Genomic DNA, 12642 nt, shown 5'->3' with positions numbered 1-12642 from the left:
ACGGTCAGGAGGAAATACTCTGCTGAGATGAAGAAGAGAAAGAAAAAGACCTGAGCAGCACATCCAGTGTAGGAGATGTTGCTGGTGTCCCAGAGGGAATTGTGCATGGCTTTGGGGACAGTGGTGCAGATGGAGCCCAGGTCAGCGAGGGCCAGGTTGAGCAGGAAGAAGAACATGGGCGTGTGCAGGTGGTGGCCGCAGGCTACGGTGCTGATGATGAGGCCGTTGCCCAGGAGGGCAGCCAGGGAGATGCCCAGCAAGAGGCAGAAGTGCAGGAGCTGCAGCTGCCGCGTGTCTGCCAATGCCAGCAGGAGGAAGTGCCTGATGGAGCTGCTGTTGGACATTTGCTGGGGCTGCACATGGGCACCTGTTCATGGAGAATGGGACAATGAAGTGTTAGAGGAGATACCTGTAACCAAAATCAAAGCCATTTCCCATACACCCTCCTCTGTAACATACATGGATTAATTTGATTTTAAATTAAATGCTTCGGTGTTTAAGAGTTCTGAGGTTTTCTTTTTACGCTCCCCCCATGTGTCTCCTGGTATTCTTGAATATGAGAAACCCTCAACATTCTTTCTGCACTCAGGGAGAACAGAGCAAGTTCTGTGAGGCAAAGTGATTAGAAGATGTGGAGGGGAGTTTGTCTGTCATTCTGACTTGTTCAGAGTTTATCTGGGTTTTAAACTCTCTCAGGTGGAGGATGATCACCTTCCCATGTTTTCCCCTAAATTCCACGAGGCACTGCTGAGAGCAAATGGATCCACCACAGCCCAGCTCCACATTTGTAGCCAAGGACTCACGTTGCTCATTTCACCAACCCAGCAGCATTTTCAGTGTCACAACACCTCTTCCTTTCCCCATCAATCTCATAACTCAGAGATGCTCTAGGACAGGTTTGCACCCTGGATTGAAGCTCCCAGCTTGGACTGAAATCTCAGGGAGACTTCCAAGTGTCCTTCTGATGGCATTGGATTGAGGGAGATGCAGCTCCTTCCCTGGCTGCCCTGACAGCATTGCCCAGAGCCGGGCCCTGGGGACAGCGTCACCCTGAGCCAGCTGTGCCCCTCCAGAGCCCCCAGGGCCGGGCAGCTGCTCCCAGCCCTGTGCTCTGCAGAGGGAACTGGGCCCGGGGCTGCAGAGCTGCCCCATGGCTCTGCTGCAGCTCTGCCTGCACAGGAGGGGCTGCACGCCTTGGAGCCCCGGCCCTGAGGGCAGAGGCTTGGCTGGGGCACAGGAGGGAGGGGGCTTCTTCAGAGGGAGGGGCTGCACTGCAGGGGCTCCTGTGGGCATCTCTAAACTCTCCCTGCCACAGCATTGCTGGGCTTTGTTTTCTCTCATTGCCTGATCTTCTCTCTGCTTCCTGCAGATTTTCCTCCTGCAGGTGTTTCCCTGTGCCTGATCTCTCCCTGCCAGCACTCACAGACCCCAAATCTCTGTGCACTCTCCTTGGCCCTACAGAACCCTGCCTGTTTGCAGGGCAATGGCTGGGGGCAGGTTCTGTTTGCAGCTTGGAGAAAGGACAGCTCAGGCTGAGCCTGATAGCTCCAGCAAAGGTGATGCTGCTGCTGTCCATGGGCAGAGTGGCTGAAAGCACATTAGGGATCTCCTGTGAACCTATTGGTCACTAAAAGTAACAGTTCAGATGTCTCAGGTACTTGACAAAATTAATAACTAACACTTCATACTACCTTTAATATTTAATCCTCCCTTTCTGACATCCTCCAATAGTAGGAAACTGAACACAAAGTCCTAGGAAATTTCCTCATTTTTATCAAAATCCTTGACTTGGAAATATTCTATGACTGACCAGAACCCCTCAGCATGTCAGATCTTCAAGAGCATTTCACCTCCCCTGCACCAGAAATACTCAGAGTTGTACTCACAGGCTCTGCAGGCATTGGGATGTTCCAGCTTGAGGAGATGGCTCCAGGAGCTGCAGCTGCATTGTCCTGCAGCCAGAGGTTCCTGTGCCAAGGGCTGGCAGTGATTGTGCCCCAGGCACTTCTCAGCCCCTTCCCAGCCCTGACTGATTGAAGCTCTCTGTGCCTCTGGGCTGTGCCCGGGCTGGCTGCAGGCAGTGCCCCAGCCCTGCTGGGCTGGCACAAGAGCTGCTCATCAAGAGAAATGTGCTTTTGAAGCTCTTCTTGGTGACCAGGAGCTGCCTCTGTGCCAGGAGCCCAGCCCAGCTCAGCAGCACAGACACAGCACCAGGACTTTAATCAGCCTCTGGGGCTTTGTGCTCAGGCCCTGGACATCAGTCCCTGAGAGGCAGCTGAAGAAACCTCTCCAGAACTCCAAGGCAGAATCCAACTCCAAAGTTTCTTGGACTTTTAATGGGTCCCACTGAGGGACAAATCTGAGCAAGTGTCCCCAGGCCCCAGGCAGAGCAGAGAACTGCAGGCAGTGATGACAGGTGGGGACAAAGAAAGCCAAGTCTTGGTGCCCTGGGGCACAGCAGGGTCTGTGCCAGCAAGGGCTGGGAGGAGACACCTTGTCCTGAGGCCCTGGGGCCTCCTGGCACAGCCCCAGCCAGGCTGGGCACTGTCAGCCCCTTGTGCTGCCCTCAGCATCCCCTCCTAGCCCACATCCCAGTGGCCTCAAGGATCTGCTGCAAGGAGTCCCTGGGGAGCCTTGCTCAGCAATGGCCCTGGGGGCTCCTTCATGCTCCCTGCAGGGACTGCAGCTTTTTCAAAGGACTTTGGCTTTGGCTTTTGCCTTGGAGTCTCTGAGAGGTTTGTGCAATCATGGCCTCCAATTATCTGCTGTAATTAGTCCCTGGAGAGGCTTTGTCAGTAACAACACTCAGTGGGGCTCATTAATGCTTCAGGGTACTCCAGTTATTTGAAGGTACTTGGTGTTTCCCTTTTGATACAAATTCTATGAGAGGTTTGTGCAATCATGGCCCCAATTATCTGCTTTAATGAGTCCCTGGAGAGCTTTGTACTGACACTCAGTGGGGCTCATTAATGCTTTGAGATTCACAAATTTTTTAAGGTAGTTTGGAATTTCCTTTCCACACTGAGACTCTGAGAAGTTTTTCGTTAATCCTGTCCTCCAATTGTCTCCTCCAAGGAGTCCATGAGGAGCCTGTGTTGGGGATGGACCTCACTGAGACCCATTCATGCTTTGAGACACTTTGGGGTTTTCTTCTGGCTTTCACTCCTGGAAAGGTTTGTGAAATCTCCTCTCTGGCCCTGAGGTTCAAGGGCTGAGCTCCAAATGCACCACAGGGCTCATCAGGCTGAAGCAAGTCCTGACAAACCATGGCTCTGCCTTGATTTCCCTCTGCTCTTATGCAGTTTATCAGGAATGTATCTGGAGTGATTTTTGGTTTGCTAATTTGAGATTTCTCAGCCAATGCATCTATTAGTGCAGTGGGATCAGTGTTGGCTAATTACCATTGCACTCACTGGAATATATTTACTCATTTCCTGCTGTGAGATAGGATTAGGAGAAAGGCAAAGTAGGCTCAAAATTTTAAAAGGGTACACAGAAAAGTTTATTACCAGTAAATAGAAGAAAGAGTAATAAGAATCGGAACACTTCTCCTCTCCCTACAACCTTTTCTTTCTTACTGACAATGCAAGGAGACAAAACCTGAAAGTTTCAGTCAGTTTACACCATCTAGAACAGTCTTTCTTCAGTTCACTTAAGGAGAGGAGTCTCTCTTTCATGCTATGGAGACTTCTCCATAAGAAAATAGTTCGCTTGTGGCTTTCAATTCCCACGAAGAGCAGCTGCCCAGAAAATCTGCAACTGTGAAGTCCCTCCCATTTTTCATAGCTTTTCCCACAGCTGTGTTTTTGGCCATGTCAGCTTATGGGGTATGAGTTCAAAGATGAGCTGTTCAAGAGCAAAGATTCTCTTCATCTATTTCTGAAATCATCTTCATCTCTGAGAACAGAGATCTTCTTCTTCTCTCCCTGAGGACACAGGGTCTCACCACTCTTCTCTTTCTCTTTTTAAACCTCTGATGGGATCACAGCTACTTCAACATTTGCTTACTTTAGCATGGAGGCCTTTGCTGAACAAGTCATCTCCCCATATTTTCAATTAGTTATAGGGAAAAAGAGAGTCTGATATATTAATTACCTCCTTCCCCATAGCTTTACAAGAGGATTTCAGCCCCAAGATCAAGGCATCTCCTCATCCCTCCCATCTGGGGCTCAACTTCCCCTTCAGTGACCTTGGTGTCTTCATGTTGCTCCTCTGTGTGCCTGCACTTTTTCCTTTTCTCTCACTGGAGGGAGGATGGAAGCACTGAAAGAGTTCATATCTCACCCGGGGCCTGCAGATGGTTCCGTGCCCCCGGCCGGGCTCGGTGCTTGCGGCCGGAGCTGTTTTACGATGGAGGTTTCTGCAGCGGCTGCGCTGGGGCTGTGTCAGGATGGGCCGTGCTGGGGCAGGGCCAGGATCTCAGCAGCCAGGCCAGAGCACAGCAGCAGCACGGCCGGGGGCCGATGGCTTCTCCTGCCCCTGCCCGGGGCTTGCGGCTGAAGCCCAAGGGTGGCAGAATCTTGGCCGAGCCGGCCCGGCCCGGGGCTGCTCCTGGGGCCCGGCGGATCCTGGCTGGGCCCGGGCTGGCGGCGGGGCAGGGCTCAGCAGGGCCCAGATGTTCCCAACTGCAGCCATGGCCCGGCCCGGCCTCGGCCCCGCGGCCTCCCCTGCCCTGCCCGGCAGCCGATGGGGCCTGGCGGGGTCCCTGGGAAGGGGCCCGGCCCCACGGCAGGAGCCGCCCGGCCCGGCCTGGCTGAGACGGGGCCGGGTCAGCCTTGTTACCTCTGTGCCAGCCAGAAGGGAAAGAGACCCTCCCAGGCTTTCCCATCTTTAACATGTGTCTTCACAGAGGCGTGTACAGTTTCCTTAGTGGTTTAACAGATCTCAAAGCTGATTACTGATTGGTTTTTTTGTCAGACACAGATGAAACTGCTAGAAGCTTCTCTTAGGATATCACTTCCATGATGCAAAATCACCACTACAGAACAGAGCCCAGAGCTCCTTTGTCCATATGTATCGGTCATGTGCCCAAGTCCTCAAAAACCCTTCTTGGGAGATCTCTGGCCCCTTTCCAAGGTTTTTTCAACTGAAAGCATTCAACTCAGAGTCTAAGAAAATCACCAGCAGACATGGCCAGCCTGACCTGTCTGTCCTTACTACTTTTGTCTGGGAGCAATCTTTGGATATATGGAATTTGGGAAGCCAAATTCTAATTTTGGCCATGGACCCTGGACATGAAGGTTGGTTCTTTTCCGTAGGAAGGAAGGAACAGAGCCCCAGTGTTTGCCAGGCAGAAGAGAGGTGACCACCAGAGGACAAGGCCAGGTAGAGCTGGCAGGTTTTTTTCTGAGAGAAACCCTTGCATATAGGAAAATTTTTAGAGAGAATACCAATTTTGGCAATGGACATTTAAAAAGAGGGATGGTTCTTTTCTATAGCAAGGAAAGCATGGAGCCCCAGTGTTCCAGGAGCTGATGAGAGGCATTCCTTGACATCACAACATCAGCCAGAGCTGTCAGGTGGCCCCTGGGAGGCCAAGCCAGCCAGGCCTGTTCCATGTTCCCTCAGTTCCATGGGGCCCCACAGTGTCCCAATGGTCCCTTGCTTCCCTGAGGCCCTGAGGTGTCATAATGCCCCCTTGGTGACACCAGGCCCTGAAGGTTCCCAATGGTCTCCATGGTTCCATCAGGCCCCACAGAGCCATAATGGTCTCTGGGTTCCATGAAGCCCCACTGGGTCACCATGGCCCCTTGGTTCCATGGGCTCCAGTGGTGCCACAATGATCCCCTTGGTTCCATGAGGTCTCCACAGTGCCCCAGTGTTCTCCATGGGAAGGAAAGAACCCAGCCCCAGTGTTGCAGGGGCAGTCACCAGAGGTCAAGGCCAGCCAGGCTTGATGGTACTGGCAGATTGTGCCTGGGAGTAACCCTTGGATATCCAGAATTTTGGAGGTGGAATCCCAATTTCAGACATGGACACCTGGAGGATAAGGATGGTTGTTTTCCATTGGAAAGAAACCATGGAGCACTGATTACACAGTGACATTTGGGGATCTATGGGGAGCATTGGGAATCGTTTCTGGACCTTGTGACCCAACAGGAGCTTCTCTAATAAATGTTGCCTGAAGCTCCCACTGTGCCCATGACAGGAACCCATGTGAGTGTCTGGGACATCCCAGCTCTCTGGCAGCCTGGGGACTCCTGGGATGTCACCATGGAATGGCTGTGACTGCCTCTGACCACAGGGCTCTTTACCATCCTAGAAACCCCTCGGAGGTCTCCATGGAGCCCCTGCCCCTGCCTGTGACATTCCAGCTCTGGAACAGCCTGGAGATTCTTGGAAAGTCCCCATGGAACCCTTCTGAGGGCCTGTGACAAATCTGATCCTTAGTAGGCAACCATCACCAGTCCACTGTTGCTATGGTCAGTTTCCATGGCAACCATCACCAGCCCCCTGTTGCTATGCTCAGTCCCTTGGCAGCTCCATGGAGACCCCATGCCAGGGGTGGTTGCCATGAACACCAGGGCTGGCACCAGCTGGGATGCTCGGTTTCCACGGGCTGGGCTTCAGCAATGGGATTCCCCAATTTCCTGCTCCTGCTAAAACCGCGCTGCCCTCGCTGCCCTCCCACCTCCCATGGAAAGCACAAAAGGCAAAGATCCCGGGCTGGGATGAGAACAATTTATTGGGAACTGCAACGAGATAAAGAACAAAAAGGAACAAAAACAATATTGATAACAGAAGGGATAAGTAAAACTATTTACAGAGAAAACTACAACATCAACAACTAGTTCTTCCTGGCAATGTATTTCCTCCTCTCTGGAAAGGACACCCTTCTCCTCAGGGAGAGTGAGAGAGAGTCCCTTTCCTGCCCCTGGCAATGACCTGAGGTGGGAGTGAATGTAATGACAGGGCCATGGCCAGACCCTCATGTTCTCCAATCCCACATCATGTCATTGGCAGGGGCAGGAAAAGGGACAGGTGTCTTCCCAGCATGGATCACAGGGAACATGGATCACCAGGGCTCTTCCCAACGTGGGGTCTCCAATGGGGGATAAAGCTTGAGCAGTGCAGGAAGCTCTTCCTGCAGTTGGGGCATGTGCAAGGCTTCTTTTACTGGTGCCTCTGTTGGTGTCTGCTCAAGTGAGAGCTGCTGGTGAAGCTCTTCCCACACTGGGGACACTCGTAGGGCCTCTCCCCAGTGTGGATGCGCCGGTGGGTGACGAGGGTGGAGTTGTGCTTGAAGCCCTTCCCACAGTCGGGGCAGAGGAAGGGCCTCTCATCCGTGTGAATGCGCTGGTGCTGGAGGAGCTGAGAGCTGGTGTGAAACCTCTTCCCACACTCGGGACACTCGTAGGACCTCTCCCCTGTGTGGATCATTTGGTGGATGATCATTTGGGTCTTCCTACTAAAGGTCATCCCACATTCCCCGCAGTTGTATGGCCTTTCCCCAGTGTGGATCTTCTGGTGGCAGATCAAGAGAGACTTCTGCCTAAATCTCTTCCCACATTCCCCACATTCATAGGGCCGTTCCCTGGTGTGGGTCTTCTGGTGGGAGATCAGGTTAGAGTTCTGGCTGAAGCTCATCCCACATTCCCCACACTTGTAGGGCTTCTCCCCGGTGTGGATCCGCTGGTGCCTGATGAGGTGGGAGTTGCGCTTGAAGCCCATCCCACAGTCAGGGCAGCAGAAGAGCCTCTCATCCATGTGAATCTGCTCATGCAGGAGGAGATCAGAGCTGGTGTAAAACCTCTTCTGACATTGGGGACACTCGTAGGGCCTCTCCCTCTCCCCAGCGTGGATGCGCTGGTGGGTGATGAGGGTGGAGTTGCGCTTGAAGCCCTTCCCACAGTCAGGGCAGCGGAAGGGCCTCTCCTCTGAGTGAATCTGCTGGTGCTGGAGGAGACTGGAGCTGGTGTGAAACCTCTTCTGACACTGGGGACACTCATAGGGCCTCTCCCCAGTGTGGATGCATTGGTGGATGATGAGGGCAGAGCTGCAGCTGAAGCCCTTCCCACACTCCCCACACTCATAGGGCCATTCCCCAGTGTGGATCATCTGGTGGCTGATCAGGCTGCTGCTCTGCCTGAAGCTCTTCCCACACTCCAAGCATTTGGGGGGCTTCTCCCCAGTGTGAAGCTGCTCATGGACCACCAGCTCTGAGCTCTGGCTGAAGCTCTGTCCACCTTCCAGGCTCAGGGTGGGTCTTTCCTCCTCAGAGCACCCTGGGCTGGGTTTTGAGCCACTCCTCCTGTGGGATCTCTGGGGATTTTCCTCCCCATTGGATTCCTGTGCCCTGGAGTCACTCAAAATGGCCTCATCCATGAGTTTCTGCTGTGGGGATTTCTCCTCTCTGGTCTCCATGCTCAGCTCCTTCCCGGGGGGAGGAAGGACAAGGGGAGGATGGGATTTGCCTCCGTGCCAGAGGGAAGGGGAAGGAGATCCCCCCAGTGCATCCCCAGCAGGACGGGGTTGGCAGCAGGGTTGTCCTGCAGCCGGGGGCCGTGCTGGGCTGGGAGATGGAGCAGGAGAGAAAGGGGCACTGACTTCCTCCTCACCTGCCTGCGTGTCGTGGGGCTCCTTCCTCTTCCTTGCAGCCTCCTCCTCCATCTGGCAAAGGTTTGGGGATGTGAAATCCTGTTTTGGAAGGAAAGAAAGGAATGAGCACATTGAATTTTGTACTGGTTTCAAGGCAAACATGGGGAGGGTCTAGGCGATAATTACAATTTAAAAAGAAAAGAAGATTATGGCAATGGTACAGAAACACTGCCGTAAACTGACAGAGTCAGGATATAACCTGACACCCTGTTGCTGCTCAGGGTGGTGGCAGCAGTCCCATTAAATGGTGGCTGCAGTCCTGTGGGAGTGATGAACGTGATTCTGTCCAAGCAGTGATCCTGTAGAAGGGTCTGGTCTTCCTCTGAAGGTCCAGGGGTGGTTCTGGAGCTCTTGTCCTCTGGGAATCCAGTAGGCAAGCTGCTCCTGGTGTTGCAAGGCTCAGCTTATATCCAGGCAGGAATGCTTGGATCCTCTCCCTGGGCGGAGCATCCCACAATGGGATGATGGAATTTGATCAGTCCTGCAGTGACACTCAATGGCCCATTCCCAGAAGATATCTCCCCTGGAGGGCGTTATCAGGGCTGAGTCATGGAAGAGATCAAGAACACTGCCCCACCTGTTTAGAGCAGTTGATGAAGATGGGCATTGAAAACATGCATTTGGTTCCATCTTACACTGCAGCCTGAAACAGTGGGGGAATCCCTGCTCAGGGGGTGAACACCACCCCCCTTACCCAAACTGGCTCAGGTGTAAAACCCCCACCCCGGGAAGGCCACACACACAGGGGACAATGGCACACTTGCCCTGCTCCAAAGCAAATGGCATCTCTCTAATATTTTCTTAACTAGATTGCAAAATTATTTTGGCACAGTGAGTTCAGGGCACTGTTCTTTGACCCCAGTTGCCTTTGACAACAGCATGGTTCCTTCCTCTGAGGAGGTTGTGGGTCTCTCTGGAGGAAGTCTTGGAAACTTGGATGCAGCTTTGTCTGAGCGACCTATGGGAGAACTGATGAGGAAAATGGCTGTTGTGGGACTGGAGTGTAAAGAAAATATTTTGTTGTCCCTCCTTGAAAAGTTTGTTAAAATCGCTGGAGGAAATGGAGCAAATGATACCAGCAAGACTGACAAGGTTCATTCACCACATGGTGAGGAACAAAAGGCCGCTAAAAGTCCCACAAGAAGCCCAGCTCAAGTAGCTAAATTCCCAAATAACTACTGGATTCCCAGGCTTGGGTTTTTTCCAAATGTGAGAATCATTATTCTCTTCATCCCTGTCACCTTTGTGACAGCTACACAGAGCTTTCCCATCCTTTTAATAATATCTGTATTGGGCCGAATTATTGTAACCTGCCAGCAGCTGAGCTGGAGCTGTGCAGGAACCAAGGAAACTTGGAATTGCCCCAGAATTGCTTCTATTGTCAGCCGGTGCTGCGGCGGCCGTGGGGCAGAGGGGTGGGAAAGGGGCTCCGGTGTGGCAGTGGAGGAAATGCCGGGCCCGGGGGCTGAGCACAGGGCTGAGCACGCAGAGATGGTTTTGTTCTTGCTGAGCTCGCACTGAGCCAAGGCCTGTCCTGCCCCTCATTCGGCCACGCTGGGGAGGGGCTGAGGGTGTGGGGGAGCTTGGGAGGGGACACAGCCAGGACAGGAGATCCCAGCTGACCCCAGGGATACCCCAGACCATAGGACATCATGATCAGTGCATGAAGTGTGGGGAACAAGGAGGAAGGGGGCACATTTGCAGTGAGGGTTTTGTCTCCCCAGGTAACACTTAGGCAGGATTGGGCCCTGTTTCGCCAGTGGGCAGGGCCCTCACCAAAGACACAGACACCAACTTAACTTAAGGAACAGTGTAATTTAGATAATGCAAATTTGCAAAAAATTACAAAAATATTAGGTAGGCAAAGCAAATAATCATTAGTCAATAATTCCAAAAGAGAAGATGTTGAAATGAGTATCACACAACTGTCCATTTCTGGCTGCAGGCTCTGGAGATTCTATCTCTGCCTTCAATCAGGGTTGCATTCCCTAAAGAATCCTGGTACCAAATCCTGCTTTCCAAGGCTGGAACAGTGTCTCAGGTTTAGCTGGGTGTGTATTCAATTACCCTCTGTCAAAGTTGGGGCAATTATCATCTGTTAATTGAGCAGTTTACTTTATCTCTTCCACATGAATCCTCCCTCCAGGGAGATATCTTCTGTTAATGGGCCATTGAGTGTCACTGATAAAAATTCCATCATCCCATTGTGAGAAGCTCCGCCCAGAGGGAGGAGCCAAGCATTCCTACCTGGAGATAATCTGAGAATGTGAACAACAGAGTCAGCCTTCTCCCATAGGATTCCCAGAAGAGCAGCTTTCAGCTCCACTGGATTCCAGAGGAAGACCAGGCCAATCGACGCCACAACTGGACCTTCAGAGGAAAACTCCACCCTTCTACAGGATCACAGCTCCAACAGAACCACACCTGTCCCTGCAGGAGCACTGCAGCCACCATTTAACAGGAGTGCTACCAACACTCTGACCCACAGGGTGTCAGGTCATATTCTTACTCTGTAAGTAGTTTTTAGTACTACTGCATTTGTATTTTTAATTTTCCTTCTGAAGAACTGTTATTCCTATTCCCATAGACTTTGCTTGACAGCCTCTTGTTTTGAAAATTATAATTCCAAGTGAAGGGATTAACATTTTCCATTTCAAGGGAGTCTCCTGCCTTCCTTAGCCGACACCTATCTTTTCAAACTGACACAATGCCCTGGGACAGCCAGGCAGGTGAGGAGAAAGTCAGTGCCCCTTTCCCCCTCTCTCCTGCTCCATCTCCCAGCCCAGCACGGCCCCTGGCTGCAGGACAACCCTGCTGCCAACCCCATCCTGCCAGGGATGCACTGGGGGGATCTCCTTCCCCTTCCCTGTGGCACGGAGGCAAATCCCATCCTCTCCTTGGCCTTCCTCCCCCTGGGAAGGAGCTGAGGATGAAGACATGGCAGGGCAAATCCCTGTGGCAGAACCTCATGGAAGAGGCTGTTTTGAGCGTCTCCACACTGCAGAATTCCAGTGTAGAGGAAAAGCCCCAGAGATCCCACAGGAGGAGCGGCTGCAAACCCAGCCCAGTGTGCTCTGAGGAGGAAAGACCCACCCTGAGCCAGGAAGGTGGAAAGAGCTCAGAGCTGGTGGTCCATGAGCAGCTTCATGATGGGGAGAAGCCCCACAAGTGCTTGGAGTGTGGGAAGAGCTTCAGGCAGAGCAGCACCCTGATCAGCCACCAGATGATCCACACCAGGGAATGGCCCTACGAGTGTGGGGAGTTTGGGAAGGGCTTCAGCTGCAGCTCTGCCCTCATCATCCACCAACGCATCCACACTGGGGAGAGGCCCTACGAGTGTCCTGAGTGCCAGAAGAGGTTTCGGAGAAGCTCCCATCTCCTCTGCCACCAGCAAATTCACTCAGAGGAGAGGCCCTTCTTCTGCCCTGACTGTGGTAAGGGCTTCAAGTGGAAATCCCACCTCATCAGGCACCAGCAGCGCATCCACACTGGGGAGAGGCCCTACGAGTGTCCCCAGTGTGGGAAGAGCTTCACCAGCAGCTCTCACTTGACCAGACACAAACAGAGTCACGGGTAAGAGAAGCCCTGCAAATGCCCCAGTTTCAGGAGGAGCTTCGTTCACTGCTCCAAATTCATCCTCCATTGGAGGTCCCACATTGGGAAGAGCCCTGGTGATCCATGTTCCCTGTGATCCATGTGAGGAAGACACCTGTCCCTTTTCCTGCCCCTCCCAGTGACATGATGTGGCATTGAAAAACATGATGGTCTGGCCAAGGCCCTGTCATTACATTCAGTCCCACCTCAGGTCATTGCCAGGAGTAGGAAAGGGACTCTCTCTCTCTCTCTCTCACCCCTGAGGAGAAGGGTGTCCTTTCGAGGAGGGGGAAATTGTGGCCAGGCAGACCCAGTGAGTTGTGTTTTAATTTTCCCTGTAAACAGTTATATTTATCTCTTCTGTTGTCAATATTGTTTGTCTTCCATTTGTTCCTTATCTTGTTGCTGTTCCCAATAAATTGTTCTTATCCCAGCCTGGGATCTTTGCCT

At 52.6% G+C, this 12642-nt stretch overlaps 1 protein-coding gene across 1 annotated transcript in view; it reads right to left on the bottom strand.

Annotated features, from left to right (window-relative positions):
- The window catches only part of LOC139604077 (zinc finger protein 420-like), a 249072-nt gene that overhangs the window by 183743 nt on the left and 52687 nt on the right, over nt 1–12642 (bottom strand). Inside the window, exons 2-3 of the mRNA XM_071455064.1 lie at nt 7772–8186; nt 7127–7696 (exon numbers count right to left, since the gene is read on the bottom strand). Of these exons, the coding sequence (XP_071311165.1) occupies nt 7127–7696; nt 7772–8186 (985 nt within the window). The remainder of the gene's footprint in view (nt 1–7126; nt 7697–7771; nt 8187–12642) is intronic.

Source organism: Agelaius tricolor, unplaced genomic scaffold, assembly GCF_023055355.1.
Source record: "Agelaius tricolor isolate 1412-34295 unplaced genomic scaffold, bAgeTri1.0.p SCAF_43, whole genome shotgun sequence".
NCBI lineage: Eukaryota > Metazoa > Chordata > Aves > Passeriformes > Icteridae > Agelaius > Agelaius tricolor.
This window is presented reverse-complemented; position numbering and strand designations above follow the sequence as displayed.